This window comes from Acromyrmex echinatior, chromosome 13 (assembly GCF_024713525.1).
Source record: "Acromyrmex echinatior isolate Ae372 chromosome 13, ASM2471352v2, whole genome shotgun sequence".
Taxonomy (NCBI): Eukaryota; Metazoa; Arthropoda; class Insecta; order Hymenoptera; family Formicidae; genus Acromyrmex; species Acromyrmex echinatior.
Genome location: NC_141864.1, coordinates 9,823,720 through 9,845,856, shown reverse-complemented (window position 1 = coordinate 9,845,856; position 22,137 = coordinate 9,823,720). Strand labels below are relative to the sequence as shown.

General features: G+C 30.7%; 3 protein-coding genes and 1 long non-coding RNA gene across 10 annotated transcripts in view; 3 read left to right on the top strand and 1 right to left on the bottom strand.

Annotated features, from left to right (window-relative positions):
• The first annotated feature begins 888 nt into the window (after positions 1-888).
• Positions 889-7,602, top strand: LOC105146137 (cytochrome P450 6k1-like). 2 transcript variants are annotated; one of them, XM_011056212.2, is made up of 6 exons: positions 889-1,016; positions 2,682-3,213; positions 5,635-6,006; positions 6,192-6,376; positions 6,818-7,106; positions 7,214-7,602. In XM_011056212.2, the coding sequence occupies exons 2-6, from the start codon at positions 2,694-2,696 to the stop codon at positions 7,393-7,395; spliced, it is 1,548 nt and encodes a 515-aa protein (XP_011054514.1). In that variant the 5' UTR covers positions 889-1,016; positions 2,682-2,693; the 3' UTR covers positions 7,396-7,602. The 2 variants fall into 2 exon arrangements, with proteins under 2 accessions (XP_011054514.1, XP_011054512.1); XM_011056210.2 differs by having other exon boundaries at positions 917-1,016; positions 2,687-3,213.
• LOC147907623 (uncharacterized) lies at positions 3,333-5,515 on the top strand. Its single transcript, XR_015547143.1, has 2 exons — positions 3,333-3,773; positions 3,851-5,515. It is a non-coding gene; the product is annotated as an uncharacterized LOC147907623 (long non-coding RNA).
• Positions 7,603-7,746: 144 nt separating the features above from the next.
• On the top strand, positions 7,747-13,928 carry LOC105146138 (cytochrome P450 6k1). The gene is made up of 5 exons (XM_087412544.1): positions 7,747-10,599; positions 10,841-11,209; positions 12,328-12,512; positions 12,681-12,969; positions 13,461-13,928. Exons 1-5 carry the CDS (start codon positions 10,080-10,082, stop codon positions 13,640-13,642), a joined length of 1,545 nt encoding a protein of 514 aa, XP_087268670.1. The 5' UTR covers positions 7,747-10,079; the 3' UTR covers positions 13,643-13,928.
• Positions 13,929-15,544: 1,616 nt separating this feature from the next.
• Pde9 (phosphodiesterase 9) overlaps positions 15,545-22,137 on the bottom strand; it is a 194,881-nt gene continuing 188,288 nt past the window's right edge. For all 6 annotated transcript variants that reach the window (XM_087412539.1, XM_087412540.1, XM_087412538.1 and 3 more), the window contains one exon: positions 15,545-22,133. In XM_087412539.1, the coding sequence (XP_087268665.1) occupies positions 20,325-22,133 (1,809 nt within the window). In that variant the 3' untranslated portion in view covers positions 15,545-20,324. The remainder of the gene's footprint in view (positions 22,134-22,137) is intronic.

Sequence of the window (22,137 nt, the reverse complement as noted above, 5' to 3'; positions counted from 1 at the left end):
TTATTTTATTTTTAACAAAATAACAACTGTTTGAAGTTTGAATAATAAATCGGGCACGAACTTTTGCACTGATCCAATATTTACTCCTAATTCATATCTGCTGTTTATCTGTTGATAGACAATTAAGGATGTGTGGATGAGGAGTTGCAAAATTAATGTATAATTACATGTGTACACGTAACATCCTTCCACAGTTTAATAAAAATAATTGATTACAAAAATGAATCCTGTCCGAAGGACTATCAGAATAGCGTATCTATTTTGTGGCTGGACAGCGACTGACTTATTCCGCGCAGACCGCGAGGATCTCACAATGCTAACGCGGTGGAATGAGAGTTCTTAGTCCAATCTTATGATCGAGTGATTTCCCAATAACCAATTCTCGTGATTTAGGGAACCCGCGTATCGGTTACTATTAAGATAGAATTTTTCTGTTGCAACAGGCTCGCACGAGAAACTTCTTGTATGTTCTTTTTAGAATGACCCAAGCAAAACAACAAGTCATTATGATGATATTATAAATATCAAAATATTATATATATCAAAATGACGTCAAAGTGATCACTAAAAGTTATTTTTCTATCATTTCTGATTTACTCTAATTTCACTTTGACATTATTGTGACTTGTTGTTCTTGGAGCCAAGCAAACGTGCGCTGACGGCGCGGAATATGCGCTGACGAACGGAAATATATTTACAGATGATTATGAAAAATTATATTTTTTGATGAGCAAATGCAGAGATACATATATTATACATCAAATGTTAAAAAACAGAGATTAGAAGTTACGTGTATAATTTCTAGTCTACATTACAATAATAATATACATTTATATAATGAAGGCGATTCAAAAGGAGAAATAGGAAGGGAGAATAGGAAGGGAAGTTACAATGCATAAATACAGTTGCGTGCATGATACTGAAGTTTATTCGACTTCCGTAACTTGTGAAAATTGTCATGCTTGCATTGAAAATTTCGTGTTGTGGTTTTTAAATATTCTGTGTTTTACTCAACGGTGAGAATCAATTTAATTTGTTAATGTAATGAAAGTAAATTTTGCTAATAGGTCCTTTTTAACTCTCATGATGATATTTTTGGTAATCATACATTGATAGATTATTTTATATCACATCTTACACCTAATAGATAATTATAATTATTTGTGATTGATGGTGTATATTTATAAATGTATCAAAAAAGTTTTCAAATATTAATATAATCATCATTTTTTGAACATAATCAATATACTATCACGTAAGTATTGTAACACACTTAGGTGTGCGTATAAGTACAATATCTATAAAGATAGTAGTAACATCAATTTTAATAGTAACATAACTTATAGGTCCTTTTAATACCTGTACGTGTATCTAATCTGTACGGCATCTTTTAAATTTATGTACATAGTATTTATACGTTATGTCATTATATTATAAATTTAATTTTAAATCCCAGGAGAAATCAAAGGACCTCGCATGTTTCTTATGGATTTTAGTTCTCGATCAAATCTTCTCATATTTTTGAAAATTATAGTTCCAGGTGTTCTGATTAAAAGTGTCAATAGGCGTGACCTCCTAAAATTAACAGTTTTTGAAATGTAACTGTTCAAACTGGTTAATTTCTATTTCGAATATTGGACGATATAAACAATCTTGATCTCACATGATCCTACAGATTTGAAAAAAATCCCTGGATAAACTTTTTATAATAACATGCGAAATAAGACTGCGCCCATTGACATTTTTAATCAGAACACCTGGAACTATAATTTAATAACATCTAGAACTACAATTTCCCAAAATATGAGAAAATTTGATCGAAAATCAAAATCCATAAGAAACGTAGAGTTTTTTCCGATACAATGTTTAAAATATTACTGACATTTTTAAAAAAACATGACTAATGACAATTATCTAAACATTTTTATAAGTTAAGCATAAGTAGTAGTTTGATGTAAAATAAAATTCGTTTACACAGTTTGTTTTTTTCATAAGAAGTACTTAAAAATAATTAAATCTTTCATTTCTATACTATATCTATATCTTTTTAGATAATTTTTAAAATATATATCTATACTTATAATTAAAACTGGAATGATATAAAAATGATATTTTATATTATTAATATGAATACAAACTTGCATATCTATACAAATTACGTAACAGCAAAGCCTACTTTTATTTTGCATGTATATATCTTTTTGAGCATATTTCTTGTAAAATTCCGTATTTGCTCATACAGTCATTAGTATTTACAATTCTTTGAGAAATTAAATATTTAAAACCTAATTTTGTATTTAAATTATGTCATTTTGTTAATACTGTTTTATATATTTTTGACTCAAAGTTAATTAATTTGTTTACTTTATTATATTTTTACAATTATTTCTTTCTGTGCTTTTCATTTAATAATATATTGCATATTTTTGCGTATTTTATGCATATAATATGTGCATATAATTTTGTTTTTATATGCATATAATTCCCAGCCTTACTTATAACTAAAAAAATATTGTACTTTTCCTACACAATACTTATATCTATACCTAGATATCTTTCAAAAATTACGTGTTACAACATTGCGTATCATTTAAATAAAAGTAAAATTTTACAATCTGATTATAAATTGAAAAATAACGTATCTCTATTTTCACATAAGTACAAAAAGCATATTTTTATAGAACAGCAGCAAAATGGCACTGATAACGGCTTATTGGGGCCTGGATGGCATGATCATTCTTATGACTCTCATGATAACTGCCTACCTTTACATGACACGCAAATTCAAGTACTGGAAGAAACGAGGCATTTTAGAGATAACACCAATGCCTTTCTTTGGCAATTTTAAGGAGTGTCTATTCCAGAAGAAAGCTCCGGCATATTTCCTAAAGGATATCTACGATGAAATGAAGGGCCTACCTTATGTGGGCTTCTACGTGTTGGACAAACCCTTCCTGTTGGTTCGCGATCGAGAACTCGTCAAGAATATTTTAGTGAAAAATTTCAATTACTTCTCTGATCGATACAATATGGCCGATCCAATCGATCGCATAGGTTATGCAAATCTCTTTTTTATAAAGAATCCAGCCTGGAAAATAATAAGAACAAAACTTACGCCATTCTTTACATCTGGCAAAATGAAGAAAATGTTCGATTTGATGTTAACATGTGTAAAGAATTTAGATGAATACCTCGATGCATTAGAATTGGAAGGTGAGTGTTTAATAATTCATGAGATACAAAATATTATAGAATATAAAGAATTTAAAGTTTTGATACTATAATGTCGCAATTTTGTGTGTGTGTGTATATATATATATATATATATATATATATATATATATATGTGTGTGTGTGTACAAATAATGAAAATAATGAAAATTGATAAATAATTTTAATCAAATAAACTTTACCCAAGCAAAACAACAAGTCATTGTGTCAAAATGACTCTAAAATGATCATTAAAAGTTTTTCCAATCATTTTTTATTCATTTTAATGTCACTTTGACGTTATCGTGATTTGATGTTCTACTTGAGCCAAGATATTATTAATTAACAATCTTTCTTTGAATTTTTAACAAACTCTATAATTTTTCTACAGTATAATTAGCGCGCAAAATATAATGGAGTATTTTAATCACCCTATGCGAATATCTCAGAAATTAAGAGAGATACAAGAACAAGTTTCATATGAAAGTTGTAGGTTTTCTAGGGAGAAAGAAGCTAGAAATAACGGATTTTTTTATAGATGGCATTACCAAGGTCAGGTCAAGGTCAGTTATAAGGCTTAAAAGTTATAATTCGAACTTGTAACTAAAAAAGTACTTCATGAAAAAATATTTTATTATAGTGTTTTGGGAAGCCCTCGAGAAATGCTACAAGAATATGTAATAAAAAATGGGGGATTCTATTTAAAAAATTCATGTTGACCTTGATAATGCCTTGGTACCTCCTATCCAAAATCTGTTATTTCCACTTTTTTTCTCTCAAAAAAAACCTATGACTTTTATATAAAACTTTTCCTTGTATCTCCCTTAGTTTCTGAGATATTCGCCTGGAGCGATTAAAATGCCCCACTCTGTGTATAACCTATGTAACCTACAAAAGATTTGCGAGTTATCGCCTTGTATTTTTATCTACTAATACTAACGTTTCGTAATTATGGCTCTTGTACACAGAACGCGGCAACTCCGCGCAGCAAGCGTTGCTGCATTCTGTGGAGCCATTAGAGCGAAACAGAGAGAATCAAGGGAGAGTGGAGCGGAAGCCGCCATTTTCAGTTCATCGTTGAAGTGAGTAGGACATATGGTAGGAGCATGATGGAATACGGTGTTGCAAACACTAGTATTGTACCGCACTAGTATTGTGTATGTCATATATGTATGTACGTACACACACACATTTGCGGAAATGTGCACAATAAATGGCGGAGCCAATCAGAGAAGAGAACACTCCTCTCCATTCTTCCTTGATTCTCTCTGGGACAAAGATAAAGTAAACGGCAAGTTTCAATGTGTTAGCATTTCGCTAATAATAGATAAAAATACAGCGATAACCCACAAACCTTATAATATTTTTGAAGATAATATCCGTGCGTAATTCAAGCGTAATTCATAAAAGTTTTATCAAAAATAAAACAAGTAGATCAATCAAACTGTGTTTAAACAGCTTAATAATTTCAAAAAATAATTTGTATTGTATGATCATTAGGAATGTTAAAAATAATAATTATTAGATTAGATGATTAGAAAAAACTTAAACCATGAAGTCATTATTAATTATTATTGATCTAAGTGTATTATTATGGTACCCTAACCGTCGAATTCTGAGCATCATCTGAACAATCATCATCAAGAGCTTAAAAGTCACGATTATATAGTGCTTAATATTTAAAAAAAAAACTTAAAAATACAAAATCGGATTAAAAATACAAAATCGGATTAGCAAAATGATAAAATAAAAGATATTAAAACTTTTACAATGATCGCAATCTTGATGTGGTATACTCGAACAAGAAGTATACATTGCCTATAAAACGTCAAGAAAGCGCTAAAAAAGTGTATATAAGAGCTTTACAAGCGTTTACAAAGTGTTTAAAAGTATTTACAACTGTTGTGCTACTTGAAAAGACTTGAGTTTATAGGCAACTAATCATAATCAAATAAACACTTATAGATTTAGAGTCTAGAGCAAACAAAAATTCATTTTTTAGTATGAGTTGTATTCATCTTCACCTTGGATTATGAAATAACACTAATATGATTGCATAACAGTATATAATCAGCGAAAATATTTTTATTAGTTCACTTATTAGTCATAAAAAGGACTTAGACTACATATAAAAAAAATTTTTTGAAAAAATTTTTCAAAATCCTGAGCCAAAATTGGCGCTTATTGACGCTTTCTCTTTTATTTATGTATATTATTTAAATCAGGTCACTGAAATCATTCGTCGAAACATCGAAGGAAGTATTTAATGTGAAAACAAAATTTCATGATCTCTGCAAAAAATAAATTAATTTTTTAATTATATGCAAATGTCCGCAATAAAAACTTTCATATTTATTTATGTCGATAAAAATTAGAATAAGATATTCATAGATAAATAAATTAAATTAGTAATATTAATGGCAGGTAATGGAAAGACAATAGAAGTAAGAGAGTTAACCGCCAAATTTGCCACGGATATAATTGGAAGCACCGCTTACGGACTTGATGTGAATTCGTTCAAAAATCCAAACGCAGAGTTCCGCAAATATGGCAAGATGATATTTCATTATGATACATATCGCAGCTTTGAGATGCTCGCAATATTTTTCCTTCCAACTATAGTTCGTTTGACACGAATAAAGATGTTTGGCAAAGAACCCACTGATTTTATGCGTAAAGTTTTTTGGGAGACACTAACTCAGCGTATGAAATCTGGTTTGAAAAGAAACGATCTCATCGATATTCTTCTCGAACTAAAAAATAATAATAATAATGATGAAGATCTTAAAGATTTCAGTAAGTGGACTAAAATTAACTATTTATACTTTATACGAAATTTTTTTTTAATTATGTCTAATAAAAACAGAGATGTGATATCTAATGATAAATTAGATTAATTGATACGTCTAATAATTCTGATAACGAAAATTAATTATAACAACTGGAAACCTTTAAAAATTTACAAGTAAAGTAAATTGTAGCATTCGATGGTGATGATCTTTTGGCACAAGCAGCCAGTTTCTTCTCAGCTGGTTTTGAAACCTCTTCAACGACTACGACGTTCGCGTTATATGAACTCGCGATGCAACTTGAAATACAGAACACTCTGCGACAAGAAATCTTCGAGGCGCTTAAAAAATCCAATGGAAAAATTACATACGATATGGTATGCAGCTAATAATAAAAATAAAATAAATCTTTAGATCATCGAGACCGAGACAATCTTTAGGACGCTCGCACGGAATGCAAGAGATCCGGGTTCGACTTCCGGCCGAAGCAATATTTTTCGCAATAAGTTTATTACAGTTTTTTAAGATTAAATTTGGGAAATTTGGGGGGGGGTTTATTAATATTTCAGATTGATTGCGTTGAAAGTTCGACAATCATATCGGCACGTAATTATCATTTCTGAAATTAATTCATTTATACAATATGAATATATATAATAGTTCAACATCTTAACATTGAGACCGTAGTGGCGCTTCATATTTAAAATAATGTAAATATTTAAAGTAATGTATCTAACATAAACGATCTTATTTCCAATCTTATTACTATTTATAATTTAAATGAAAAATTATCTTTACATATAATTTTTTATTACCAGGTATGGTCATTACCATATCTCGATATGGTGATGTCAGAAACATTGAGAATGTACCCGCCATTGGGATATCTAAATCGCATGCCTAATCAGACTTACAAAGTGCCTGAGTTCAATCTCGTAATTGAAAAAGGTACACCGGTTTACATTTCGATGCTTGGCCTACATTATGATCCAGAATATTTCCCCAATCCCAATAAATTCGATCCAGAACGATTCAATGAGGAGAACAAACGTAAGAGACCACCGTGTGTCTATTTCCCATTCGGAGAAGGTCCACATGCATGTATTGGTAAGAAAACTGATTTTAATATTATCTCTATTAAAATATTAATGTAAATTTTTTCATTTCTTTGTTAACATAATATTATACGGTGCTGTTAAATGTGTATTTCACAGGCAATCGCTTCGGGCTCTTGCAAACGAAGCTAACACTACTTAAGATCTTGAGCAAATGCGAAGTGACACTGTGCAAAGAAACTTTGGTACCAGTAGTAATTGATCCAAGAGGAGCCATGACAGTGCCGTTAAACGGTATATTGCACCTCAATTTTCGAAAAATTAATACTAATGCTATTTAAAATATTTTACAGAATTTTTTATTTTAAACCATAAATATATTCCTTTATACTAAATACGCGCTTTGATAAGAAACTTGTATAACTAAATATAAAAATTATTGTAATAACAGTAAATATCATATATTATGTTGTATCATATATTATGTTTTTTTTTGCATTAAATTATTATTAAAATAATAAAATCGGCGTATGATAGTATAAAAGAAACTTGTTATTTCTTTGTTGTATCATAAATCAATAGCAAATACTTAGTTAATTGCACATTACTTTTAATGCGTTCAACAATTTTGTTTTATTAATATTTTTATTTATGATATAAAAATTCGAATTATTTTTATTTTTTAAATTGAAATTTGGAATTTCTTTTAACTAAAAATTTTAACTTTTTTACATTATAAATATTATTTTTCAAAAATAATATTCAGTATTTATAGAAGAGTTATAACTTATTAATCCATTCGTCTTGTACAGTGAGGCAGATAATTGTTTGCTCATGTTTAGGAAAATAAGAAATGGGCATAAAAGTTATTGTAATATAACTTTGCAGTATAAATTCAGGCTTCAAGAAAATCATATATTTCCATGCGTAGGAAATAGGGTATTAAAAAGAATAAAATCATAGATATATTCATTCAAGAATATATTTATAATTAGACTGCTCACTCCGTCATCATTGTGAAGCAATGAACTGTTATTTTTGTACATACTTATACATATGTATATATATATAAATGTGTAAATCATTAAAGTTGCATTGTTATCAAAGCCACGTATCACTTAGAAATAATATACAATTACACATGCTTGAACATAAATAAAGATTTCTTGGCACTACTTTTATCTCTTTCTGATAATTAAAATGAGCAGTCCATATGCTATATAATTATTGCTGCATTCTCTTTCTAATGGAGTACAGATGCTAAGATCAGGAAATACACAATCTGCATCTATTACGTACATGCAGTACGTTGTCCTTTTTTATATATTTTTAACGATGTCAAATTGAACTTTATTACAATTTTATAAATATTTTTAAATTGATTAATAATTAAAATATTAAATACTCTTAAAAATATAATTTCAAACTTTGTTATATGTAAACTAGTTATGTAAGTCTGATTCATATACATCTTATTATTTAATACAATCTAATAAAAACATTTTTTTAGTTTGTACTTATGTTTTTATATTTTTAAATTGATTAATAATTAAAATATTAAATACTCTTAAAAATATAATTTCAAACTTTGTTATATGTAAACTAGTTATGTAAGTCAATATTTTGTTTTTATTTTTATCTTTTGTTATTGTATTATGTTTTTATTTTTATTTTTATCTTGTTTAAGAAATATTGCCTAAAAACGAAGTAGTATTAGTGTCTTTTTTTTATAGTATGCGATATATATTAGCGATAAGATATGTCGAAAATTATATTAATTACATACATAAAATAAGAAAAAAACATAATTCACTCGATAGTCAAAATTAAGTGATAAGGAAAGAAAGAACGAGAAAAGAAAAAATGTTAATTAGATATTATATCAAGACAGATATTACATCAAGATAAATAGTATAATAAATAGCCACGGCAGTATCGCTGCGCGTATTACTTATACTCTAACTTAACGCCGAATCACTACCAGTGTTTCTAGATATTATACTCAATATAAATATTCAGACATCGACATATCCTTTGCGTTTTCCTGTTAGCGCTGAATATAACACGAACTCTCATCATTTGTGTAAGTTTTATAATTGTAAATTGCACATAGTTTTATAATATTTTTATTTCATAATTAACTTAATCTTTTCATGCAAATACATATTGAAATACATATTAATAGTCTTTTGACTTCATACATAATTTTATAATTTAACTCCACTCTTTCTCGGAGACCAACGAAGAAATATTGTAGTTCCGACAGTTTTTGACATGACATATTGCGTAATTATTGTAATTAACTGTGACATGACTCTATATTTTGTATCCTTTAGACATAAAATTTATTCAACGTTTAAACATTGGGTATTAATTTAAATCTATGTTATTTTTATTTGGCTGATGAAGACTTTAGTATAGTCGAAACATTCTAGTTTTTTTATGACATCGAATACTAGTTAATTATGAATAAATGTAAGATAATATATTAGTTTAAATTGAAATCTTTCCTTTACTCGTTTTTTATCTAAATATTGTTAAATAAAATTATTGTTATTATAACGTGATCGTAGTTTTATTCTTTTGTAAAAAAAAGCAAAAATATAAAAATTATTTTCTTAATTATTTTGCAATTATTCTTATTATTTTTTTCTAAACATATAGATTGAAATATTTGATATTATATACGCGAAAGAAAAAAAAACATAGATGGACATATTTTATAAATAATTATATATATTTATATTTGATTATATATAAATTCTTTTTATCGGGATATTATAAAAATAATGCTCAGAGAGATAACGATTCATATTTATTAAATAACAATTCCTATACTTCTAGATTTCCTAAAAGCATTTTTTTAATATCGTTTTCTGAAGACAGATTCCTTAATCATTATTTTTAAATTGGTAATATATTCACAACGAATTTCTTTTTAATCTCTCTAAATAATTAAAAATATAACGTTCCCCATTTTGATATAAATGCAAAAAAACAAATATTTTTATAGAGAAGCTGTGAAATGGCGCTCATAACAGACTGCTGGGCCCTGGATGGCATAATAATTATAACAATTCTAATTATAATCGCCTACCTTTACATGACTCGCAATTTTAAATATTGGAAAAAACGGGGTGTGTTAGAAATAACGCCAATACCTTTCATGGGCAATTTTATGGAATGTCTATTTCTAAAGAAAACCCCGCTATATTTCCTAAAAGAACTATATGACCAAGCGAAGGATGAACCTTATGTAGGTTTCTACATTCTGGACAAACCTATCTTATTGCTTCGCGATCGCGAAATCATTAAGAACATCTTGATAAAAGACTTTAGTATCTTCTATGATCGATACGCCACGGGTAATCCAAAAGACCGTATTGGATACACCTCTCTCTTTTCAATTAATAATCCTGCTTGGAAAATTTTAAGAACAAAATTATCACCATTCTTTACTTCTGGTAAACTGAAAAAAATGTTTGGTTTAATGCTAGAATGTGGGAATCATTTAGATGAGTATCTCGACTCCTTAAAGTTAGATGGTAAGTTGGAGAATATTAAACAATTCATAATAATTAAAAAAAATGTTGAAATACATATAAAGACTAATTACGTCTGTAAATTTTTTGTAGTACTAAAATATTTTATATATCTCATATTTATATCTATGTATTTTATACCTTTACATACAAAAATATTTATTCGTGACAATAAAAACCAAGAATCGATATACATAATTTCTACAATTAGACAAGTTTAATTAATTGAAGACATTGTCGACAGGTAAGGGGCAAATAATAGAGATGATAGATGTGAGCGCTAAATTAACAATGGATATGATCAGCAGCACTACTTATGGACTCAATGTGAACACGTTCAAAAATCCAAACCTCGATTTTTTCAAATATGGCAAGAAGATATTTATAAATAATTATCTGCGCGGTTTAGAGATACTTGCAATGTTCTTCCTTCCAAACATAACTCGTATAGCTGGTCTAAAATTCTTCGGTACAGAGAGTACCGCTTTTTTGCGCAAATTTTTCTGGGAAACAATGACTAAACGTATGGAATCCGGCGAGAAAAGACACGATCTTATTGATATTCTAATCGAACTCAAGAAAAACAATCATGATTATAAAATTGAAGGCTTTGGTAAGTGAAATTATACTTATTACTAATTTATATAATTTATATAATTATTAATTTATATAATTATTATATAATTATTATATAATTTATATATAAAAGTAAATAAAAAGATATGTAACATCATAACTTACAATGATAACATTAGATAAGCAATAATAACGTGTAAGAAAATATCGTATAGTTATCGTGATATAACTCATCTATTCATCATCTTCGAGAAGACATTGGATGTGTTCCAATGTCTTCTCGAAGCCGAGGTATCCCAATTATTTTTTGATGAATTGAATAAAAGAATCATTAGCTCATCTCCTTTACGTTTACACGGGTCTCTTGAATGTGAGCGCCGATCTCTCCACTGTACTTTCAAAACGTTCGTATTTCCGCTTCTTCTTTTCTTCGGACAGCGAAGAAAAATGACGCTCCTTCCGTTTCAAGCTACTTCGATTGAATTTGCGACACAACTTATCCTATAACTACTATATACTTGTATGTATTTTCTCATAAGCTGAACCGATTAGGCACGGCTTGTTCATAATCCAACTTCTGATATATACAAAAATATCGTATAAATATCATCGTACAATTTATCTATATTCGCGACTCTCGTGCGATAAGGATATAGGATTTCATTTGTGCGTTATTGTACAAAAACAACAATAAATTTTGCCTATTGATTGGCTATAGGATAGAGAGATTCGAGATATCTTTTGCCATATATTTGTCTTAAGACAAAAATAGAATCCCACCCTAACTCATCAACTTCTGATTAAATTAATTCGACGATTAACTCGCAAAATAACAAGTTTATATCAGAATGTCTCCTCTCTCTTCCTTTTCTATATTTAGTTCTCACTCTGGCAATACATGGTGATTAAATTAATCATCGAGCGTTTATCGGAGTTGGTGAAAGAGGTCCTGCTACCGTTGCAGATTATCTTTCTATGGTATTCGAACCGGTATTCTCTTTTCCGCACATCCATTTATAGAAATCGGTAGCGCAGATCTTTTTGGCACGCTACTCAAATAGTTCAGTTAACTATTTTTCTTACAAACGGTAATCGATCTTAATTGCAGCAAACAACGGAGACTTTTAAAATTCTACAAATGAAATGAAATTTTAGAATTCGATGAGGATGTTCTCATGGCGCAAGCAGTCAGTTTCTTCTCAGCCGGTTTCGATACGACCTCACAGCCTATTATTTTCACGTTGTATGAACTCGCATTACAACCTGACATTCAGAACACCCTAAGAAAAGAAATACACCAAGCGCTCAACAATTTCGATGGAAAAATTACATTCGACATGGTGCGTTAATATCATCTGTTCTATCAAATAATTTCTGTGAAAAAATGCTGATATAAATATTGTTCATACTTTTGCCCAAATACTTTTTTCATCTGATTGATTTCATTCCTGAGTAAATTTTAAAACTTGATAAATTTTCAATATGTAAAAATAACATTATTTTATTAGATCATGTCGCTACCGTACATGAATATGGTGATATCGGAAACTTTAAGAAAATATCCTCCATTGGGATTTCTGAATCGCAAGACAATGGAGACTTACCAAATACCGAATTTTAATCTCGTACTTGAGAAGGATACGCCGGTTTATATCCCAATGTTTGCTCTACATTACGATCCGGAATATTTTCCCAATCCAGAAAAATTCGATCCAGAGCGATTCAATGAGGAGAACAAACGTAATATGCCTTTATGCGTTTACTTCCCTTTTGGAGACGGTCCACATAAGTGCATAGGTGAGGCAATTGATTTTAACTATGACATCAAGAAAAGATTAAAATTGCTAATCGCACGCGAAATTGAAATCAGTAAAAAATGGGAAAAGCATACTTTATAACTACACAAATCTAAAATTTTACATTTAGAAATTTTACAATTAAGTTACGTACGAATTGTTGTATTTTAATTATAAAAGTGAATTTGAAAACATAAATTAAGGAGCGTATATTTTGAGATGTTTGTTACATGCACAGATTGCGTTATAAATGAATCAGCATATCATCAAATGAAAAAATCAGCGGAAATAAATTGCGAACCTATATATACAATTACTTAATATTGATGCAATGAAATCTCAAATCATGATCATTGATAATGATTATGCAATAATCAATTCAATACTTTTTTTTAACTCTGATAATAAGAAAAATAAAATCAATTGACATATAAGAAATTAATTTTTTTTAAATATGATATAATAAGTTGTATATTATTGTACGTTTTGCAGGTAATCGCTTTGCACTGTTAATGATAAAACTGGCGCTCATTAAAATATTGAACAAGTATGAAGTAACACCATGCGAAAAAACTACGATACCAGTGATCATTGATCCAGTAATAACTTTGACAGCACCGTTAAATAAAGTAATATATCTCAACATGCGAAAAGCTAATATTGTTACTGATTAAAATTTGACAAAATATTATTGATATATTATGGTATAATCACATTTTTGTATTAACATTATATTATGATATAATCACACATTTTGTATTAACATTTTATCATTCACAGGCTAATCTGTAAGGATAAATACATTTTTTAGCATGAAAAAACTTCAATTCTTTAGTTGTTGTAAAATGAGGAAAAATTCAATTCAACTAAACTTTAGAATTATGATTCTAAACTACAAATGTAAAATTTAAAATATACTTTGCTTACTTATTATTAAATTACAAAAGATAATAATATAAAGAGGGATTTTTGTCAAATATTTCTTCATCACCCGCAGAATGATGGTTTTTTCTTTATTCGTCGACATTGTAAATATATATAGGAGGCAGCCACAAGAGCAGCCGGTCACATGCTGATGCGATGATATATATATATATATATATATATACATATACAGCTATGTATATATCCATTTTCATTCATTTACTCTCATTTACAAAAAGACTAACGATCGATCACGCGGGCAAGCTACTCGCCGGGCGATCGACCATGTGGATTTACTTACAATTATGCATCTGTAATATATAACTACGACATCTTGGAATCGAATGGAATGATTGATACCATATATCGATTGTATCTTTTATATGTTATATATATAAATACATATATATATATATATATATATATGTATATTTATATATATATAAATATGTATACTTTTCTTCGCGCGTTTTGTTCAGTGACGGTGGGCTTTTATAATATGGTTTGCGATGATTTCAATTCGTAATATTAATAAATACACACGATTATATACATCGTGATAATCGTGTACATAAGCAACCCTTTTTCAAATGTAATCCTTCTGATCGCATTTCATAGGAATGTTTATCATGTATATAACTCAACAGGATCAGAGAATTATATCTGAAAACGCACATTCTAATTATACAGATTACAGGATTAATAGAACTGATTTGTATCTTTCTTTTTCTCATCAACACGCCTGCGATCGGAATAATATACACTAGATACTAGTGCATTAATTGCAAATATCTTTTTACAATTTTTCTGAAACCTTTCAAAAATATCATTAAAACAACAAATCATGCAAAACAACAAATCAATGAGAAATAAGAAATTTTCAAAAGTTTCGTTAAAAGTTAAATATTTTTATTTCGAACGCTAACATAGTTAGAAATTACTGCAACGTGAGTTACTTTTATTTCTAACTGTGTCAGGAAGACATCACAAATATTATAATTTTTAAATTTAGGTATCGATAGGTAGAATAGCAAAAGTCACGCTATATTGACGTCAATTAATTTGATTCAGGTAAATATTTCTCATGAAATACAATTAATTGAATTGAAGACGAAACAATCGTCAATTCTAAATGATATCGCGTAAAGGAAAGAAATACGCCGCCACTGAACAACAATAAATCAATACACTTTTTCCGCAATGCGTGTGGGATTTCTATCGATACTTTTCACACAGAATTATACACGCTTCATCCATACACAATAACATAATATCGATAACATTATAATATCGCGCTAGTAACTCGCCCGCGAGCATTAACTATATTTTTGTTCTTCTCCCCTTAAATCTTCATGTATCAGGTAAATATATATAATCTATTTATTTATTTATTTATATAATTACTTTTGTTCATTATGTGTACATGCATGTACGTATATACGTGTACATATATATCATATACGTACATATACACATAGATATATACATAGGATATTTTTATCGAATTAGATATCTTATATCGATATATAAATACAGATATATGCATCACATATATCTGTACATATATACACGTTCTCATGTGCATTCAAATTACGTTGTACGCATAAATTTCATATAATTAACGATGAGACCGATGCAACAATCGCGACTGATTTCTTTTTTTCTTTTCTCTTGACAATCCGTGACTTAATTTAACGCCATATGGGAAAAGGACGGCGAGAGACGGAGAACGGATCTTGTATAAATACGAAATTTGTTCACGTGATTCAATTATTCGAATTCACGAAGGATACACATCGAGAAGTTTCGTATTAGAATTCGAAATCGCTGCGATACATAAAACTGTTTATTTAAAAATAATATTAATCACAATCTGAAATGTCAACAAAGCTGCACTATTTAACATCTTTATAACCGCGTTTTACTCAAATGTGTGCATTGAGCTCACACCACTTCTACGAACATCTCATATGTCGCTATGATAATAACACTTTATAAGCTCGTTAATTATTTTAATAATTATCGAACACTCAAAGGATTTCAAATTAGAAATGACATTATCATAACGAGTTACTTTTTAATAGCAACTGGTATCAATGTTAGCATAGAGCAATTATTTAATAACTAATAATTTAATTTAATCATTAATAATTATTAAATGTAAAAATATGTTTGATGACTGAGTAATAAATCAAATTTATTTTCTGTCAACAAGCCGTCTTATTTTTATGTCAAGCGAGGGGGAGGAAAGCATGGAAGAACTTTCTTCAGAAGTTCTAAAACAGTTGCAAAACTTCTAAAGTTTCCTTTCACGTTATTTATCTGCGAATGCTAATATTAGCTCTAAAAGGAGCATTTAAAAAATTGGTAACTTTGGTTAAAACAAAATTGTCGTATACACAATAAATTGATAATTTTGGTATAAAAGTATAATAATAAATAAAGTAAAGCGTGTTAAACACCGATTTCTTCTCTTCAACGTTAACATGGAAATGGAGACCACAATGAATTATGCGAACGAGTTTAAATGTATTTTATCCCAATAATTGACGACGATAATTGGAATATGAGAAAAATTCTAGAGGGACTAAAGATTCAATTGACGAGTAAAACGATGCCGTATAATACGGCTCGATTGGCCCATTGCATCCCTTTTCATTAATATATTCTGTTTTATTCATTTATTATGCATCTCTCAATCATTAGACACTGGAGAAGCGATGATCAACATTTCAACGTTCTTATAAATTGAATTTTATTCCACATTCTATTTTATGAAACTTAGATTTTAATTTAAATAGATTTTTTGGGTTATCTCTGAAAATCGTTGATTATGTTTTAATTAAGTCTCTGAGAAATAGTCGAAAAAGTCGAATATGTAAGATTGTAGATAAACGTGTGACTAATTTCGGAAAAAAGTATCCGAAAATACATTGATCCGAGAATATACTGATAAATTTAAAAGAAATTTATAAAAAAAAATTTACATTAATATTTTTATTATATAAGAAAAATCTTTGTATTAGAAAATTTCAAAAATTGATAATTTTTCATATTTGCATCGCAAGTTTAACATAACAATAATGTTATTAAATAATTATTCATTTCTGTAAGGTACTTTTTTTTACATACTTTTAAAAGATTAAAATCGAGAAATTCAAATTTTCCGCTACATAACTTTCGCTATATAATTAGAAAAAGTTTTAAAAATAATTAGCCCTTGAGTACCTTTTTCCAATATCGATCCAATATCTTGAACACTAATAATGATCAGGCACGAAGAGCAAGCGATATAAATGAAAAAAGTACATTTGATTTTTTCTAGGATATGAAATAGAAATATTTTAAGAACAATTTGGTCATGATACAATTCTTTTACAATAAATATTGATTATTCCATTCAAGTTTAATCTGTACAACTGGAAAAAATTGCAGTTTGATCATATTCTCTTCATTAACATTATCAGTTTTAATATCCTACATTAAAAAATTTTTTCAATTCATTTTTATGTTTTCAAAAGTAATAAAAATAATATTTTCGCATTATTCATATTATCTTATTTTTATTAAGATATTTCACAGTGGATTCGGATAAAATCTAATTGAGATTGGAATTTTTAGGTAGAAATTTTATTTCTACGATTACTTAGTAATCTTATGTCGAGAATCAAATGCCTTTTTCCATCCACATCACAAATTGAAAATTTGATTATTTATTATTATAATACATTGACGCCACTTTCTCATAATCGCATTTTTCTACTTGTTTCAATTTTTCCTTTTCTTAAATGTCCTTTACTATTTTTTCGATAATAGCTTTCTTATATTGTAGGGAAATGTGAATACACTAATTCAATTCTGAAACTCGTGAAAGAGTTACAAAAGATTTACTGAGTCTGATATAATTATCTGATTTTCGATTTTGTGTCCCGACAGCAGAATTTGCTGCATAAAAAAATTGCGCGATTAACGCAATCTTTATTCTTTCTCTTATACATAGAATTTAAAATTAATTATTTATTACACATGGCTTTTCCGCTTGTGTCGTCATGCATTCAGTTCCATTTAATTTAATCGACAAATTCTAATTTTATGGCATGGAAAAAAAGAGAGAGAGGAACAAATCATTTATCAAATAATCGGTCAAATAATTAGCAGAATCGTTCGCTCGTTCGTTCACTCGTTCGTTCGTTCGCTCATTCGCTCGCACATCGAGTTTCTTCTCGCGAAGACCGTCACAGAAAATAAAACGCGTCTGAAACCAACTCTTTTTCCTTAAAAAAAATAACGTAAGACTAGAATTCAACAATACATACGGTTTTTAATCGCTGTACAAACGCAATTAAAGTATAAAAGTATAAACAGCTAAAACATGAAAAGCAAAACGCCGTATAGAAGTAATTCGCACGTAATGCGTATGTTAATTAAAATTATGTGTCTGAATTTTTAAACGGAATAATCACAGGAGAGGACAGTTCGTCGAGAAGAGAACCATTAAGAATTGGGTGCTTTCCTTTTTCGAAGTTTACTTTTTCTCGCAGTGTTTGACGTTCGAAGAGACGTTGAGATCACAATATTTCCAATCCCTTTCAAGAAATTTCAGACCGATCTGTTTTCCTTGATTAATACATCAGCGAGAACAAATCATTTTTTCAAGCTTGATTGCACGTAGCTGGATAAAAGACAGTTTACGATATAATTCTCGAAAAGAACGATTTTGCTGAAGTCTTTAAAAATTTAGCTACATACAAATCTGAAAATAATTTTGTTGGATTATCAAAACACTTAAGTATATATTGTACAATGAGTAATGCTGCAAAAAGTTTTGACATTTTAGCAACTAACTTAAGCGTCTTAATTATGATTATCCTATATAATTATAATTATTTGATGGTCTGACAAAATTATTTTTAAATTTATATCTAGCTAAATTCGAGGAAGTTTTATTATTTCCGTGTCTTGAGACATCGTTAAATGCCAACATTGCAGTTAACTTCATCAGAACAAGAAGCAATCTGATACTCTGGAAGTCGTAGTTTTTCTAGGGGATTCTCTTTCTGTACGGATCTAACTAAATTAAATACTTTAGCAAAACCGTTCTTTCCATGTAATATTCTCCGATCAAATTGAATCGACGAGATTTTTCACCGCGTGAATCTCGACAAACAGTGCAATAATTATCCCGATAAATCTATCTCATTTTCTCTTTTCACCGTGGCAACTGCTAATTTTAAGTGAGGTGAAGTCTTTGCGAGAATGAAAATAATCTAAGAATATTCTAGGATTCGAGAATATATGTATACATGTCTCTTTTTTTCAGAATCGGAATAATCACGTGCTTTCGGAAAACAGTAATATCTCCATTTTGAGAATATTGTCCGGGAATTTTGAGAATATTGTGTGTGTTAAAAACACGCGATTATTTTCAGGGTATTCTAGAAACAGTCAGAGAATATTCTCTTATCCTTGATTACATAGTTCGTGAAACTTAATCGTACATCAATACGACAGAGCCACGTTTACATATCTACTTGTTTGTCTTCTTCCTCTTCTTTTCTGTTTAATTATCCACTTGCTCGTGTATATTATAGATTTATATATATTTTTTTATGCACGATGGATATATGTATATCCTTATGTCTTTGTATACATCTGCACTTTATCTATATTTATATATGTATAGTAACGAACAACATTAATGATTACGCATTAGGCTACTCTTTAATTGAACAATAAATAAAATAGTTTATGTATATAGCATACATCTCCTTGTATTCCACAGGCCGTAGATGCCCTTCACAAATAAATGTATCTCAATTTTTGCAATCGTCATGACGTAAAACACTCAAAGTCGATAACACGAAATAATGGTCTGAGGATTCCTCTGCAAGATTATTTTAATTCAATTGCGGTAATCATATATTATGTATCTAATATTTTCTCGATAAATGGCATGCTCGAGCAAATACGTTCATTCAAATTGACCGTTTTCAATATTATAATATATATAGAGAATCATTTAATTCGTATATTACAAATGCATCGTGCGCTGTGATATTGTGAATTACTCACAAAAATTTATGGTACATTTTATTTCGCAAAATAGAATATAGTTGCCTTCGATTAGAGATTTTTCCACCGCAATTATTAATCTATTAATAATTAATATCGCAATGAGAGAGAAATACGCGAGATAATTCCTGCATTAGAAAATTTAAATGTCTTAAAAAATCTTTTAGAAATCATTTTATTCGTTTCTCTTTTTTACGAATATGAAGACAATATTCCCGGAAATTTCTTGGTCTAAATTAGCCTCTTTAAACATTCAACTTTCTCGCTCGATTCTTAGCTATTGCAGCAGAACAAGTTCTCAGGCCACCAACCGCGGAGGCTGAGTTTCTTGTCAGAGGAATCCTCGACCACCAGGACGTATCACTTGATCTCCTCTCTGCTGGGCGACCTCGGTGGATGTGGTGACAGTGGCGTTTCGTTCGGATGTCTTTTCGGCCGGAAGCTAGCTGTCAATGAGGATATCCAACCGCTTTGTGAGCCGTGATCATGCAAGGAATCGCTGTTGCTATTACTCCGAGTGCTATCGATGCTCATGCCAGATTTAAATCGCGAAAATAGTCCAGGTGACGATTTTTTCGTCGTCGCGGGCGAGCAGAATGCGGAATGCTTCTTTCGTGACTTGGACACCTCTTTGCAGAGCATCGAGTCTAGACTACCAGTGTGAGGACGCTCCTCCGCCTTTTTAGGATCTAACACGCCTAATACAGCAGCTTCCGCTGCCTGTTTTGCCATTTTGGAGATATCTTCCATGCTGGCCGAACTTCTTCTGATTTCTACCTTGCTGATATCTTCTTCGATATCGCAGCAGATATCGTCTGGATTGACTATAATTTCAGGTTGTTGATTCTTCGAACGAACGTCTATTTCATGGAACTCGATGTCCAGAGTTTGTCGAGTCTTCGTTTCCTTCAAGCTTTGCGACTTGCCCTCGGGATTTGACAAGTTTCTGCGGTGCTTGGAAAACGAACGGGAGCCAGAACCGGTTGCCGGTAAAGCCTCCAAAGAAGTGGACGATCTTTTCTCCTTGGCGAATACCGTTCGCCAGCTCTTATTCTTACTATCCGTGGATTTTCGAACCTTTGGCAGAGTCATCGCCCGTTTGTCCACTGGCGATAACTCCACCACAGTTGCAATGGCTGCCTTGTTGCCATGTTTTATCGAGGACTTAACCAAGTTGCAGCGCTTGCAAATAAACAAAGAGTTGTTATACCTCGACGAGGTAGTCGTGGCCGAACCACTACTAATCGAGTTACTCTTATTGAGCATCTTCGAAGTATGTTTCGGTTTTGGACTAGGCGAGTCCTTTGAGTCAAAGCTCATGCTAAGGCGGTCCGTAAAGTTCCTCAGTCGTGAGAATAGAGACTTGTTATTCGGCCCAGTTTTGTCGTCGCAGCAACATCGCAAACCGATCGATTCTCGACTACTGTGAGCATCCCTGCGGCTTGATCTATTTTCCTGATCGTTCTCTATGACATTGCTGGTTTTTCTTACATTGTTCTTCGGCTGCGAGCGGGCCTCCACCGCGACGACATTACCGTTTCCCTCAGGCGTCTTACTTTCAATCTTGACGTCTGAAATAATCGTATCTTTCTCCATTTCCTCAAGGATCCGCGTGCCCTCGGCAGACCTCGCGCTCACCGGCGAGCTCAGGTCACTGCCAAGATTTTCGCCCTTGCTACGTCTCCTTTCATAATCATGATCACGAACAGCTTTAGCCAAGTCGTGATTGTGATAATCCAACGAAGACTTTTCTCGGCTGCCCTTCCGACTGCCAGGGTAGCTCTTCCGACCGGACGTCGGGCCGGTCAGTGTACCCTCCGTAGAAATTTTGAATTTTAGCGTCTTTTCGCTGATCTCTACCTCCGTGGCGGTCTCCGGATCAGAGCTCTCGACATTTTCCGCCTCCTCCATCGTCAAATTTTCTGTAATATCATCGTCGGTGGAACGCGAACGCGAATGAATTGTCGTGGCGGACCTTTTTGAGCGCATGCTATGCGACGATGTAGATTTGATAACGGTGGACGAACTACCGGTAGCGGTTGACATGTTGGATGGCGCCGACTCCCCGACGTCGACGACGCTCCTCCGATGATGGCGCTCATCTTTGGCTGCTTCATTCAGTCTTCGATAATACTCCAGAGCTTCCCTGACCGGTTGAACTATGAGATCCTGA

What these genes read in the sequence shown, in the direction of transcription:
- LOC105146137 (XM_011056212.2), top strand. Translation starts at nt 2,694, where the DNA reads ATGGCACTGATAACGGCTTATTGGGGCCTGGATGGCATGATCATTCTT. An exon ending in TGAAGATCTTAAAGATTTCA is followed by an intron (nt 6,007 to 6,191) that starts GTAAGTGGACTA and finishes AGTAAATTGTAG; the next exon opens with CATTCGATGGTGATGATCTT. An exon ending in GAAAAATTACATACGATATG is followed by an intron (nt 6,377 to 6,817) that starts GTATGCAGCTAA and finishes TTTTATTACCAG; the next exon opens with GTATGGTCATTACCATATCT.
- LOC105146138 (XM_087412544.1), top strand. Translation starts at nt 10,080, where the DNA reads ATGGCGCTCATAACAGACTGCTGGGCCCTGGATGGCATAATAATTATA. An exon ending in GAAAAATTACATTCGACATG is followed by an intron (nt 12,513 to 12,680) that starts GTGCGTTAATAT and finishes TTATTTTATTAG; the next exon opens with ATCATGTCGCTACCGTACAT. An exon ending in CGGTCCACATAAGTGCATAG is followed by an intron (nt 12,970 to 13,460) that starts GTGAGGCAATTG and finishes TACGTTTTGCAG; the next exon opens with GTAATCGCTTTGCACTGTTA.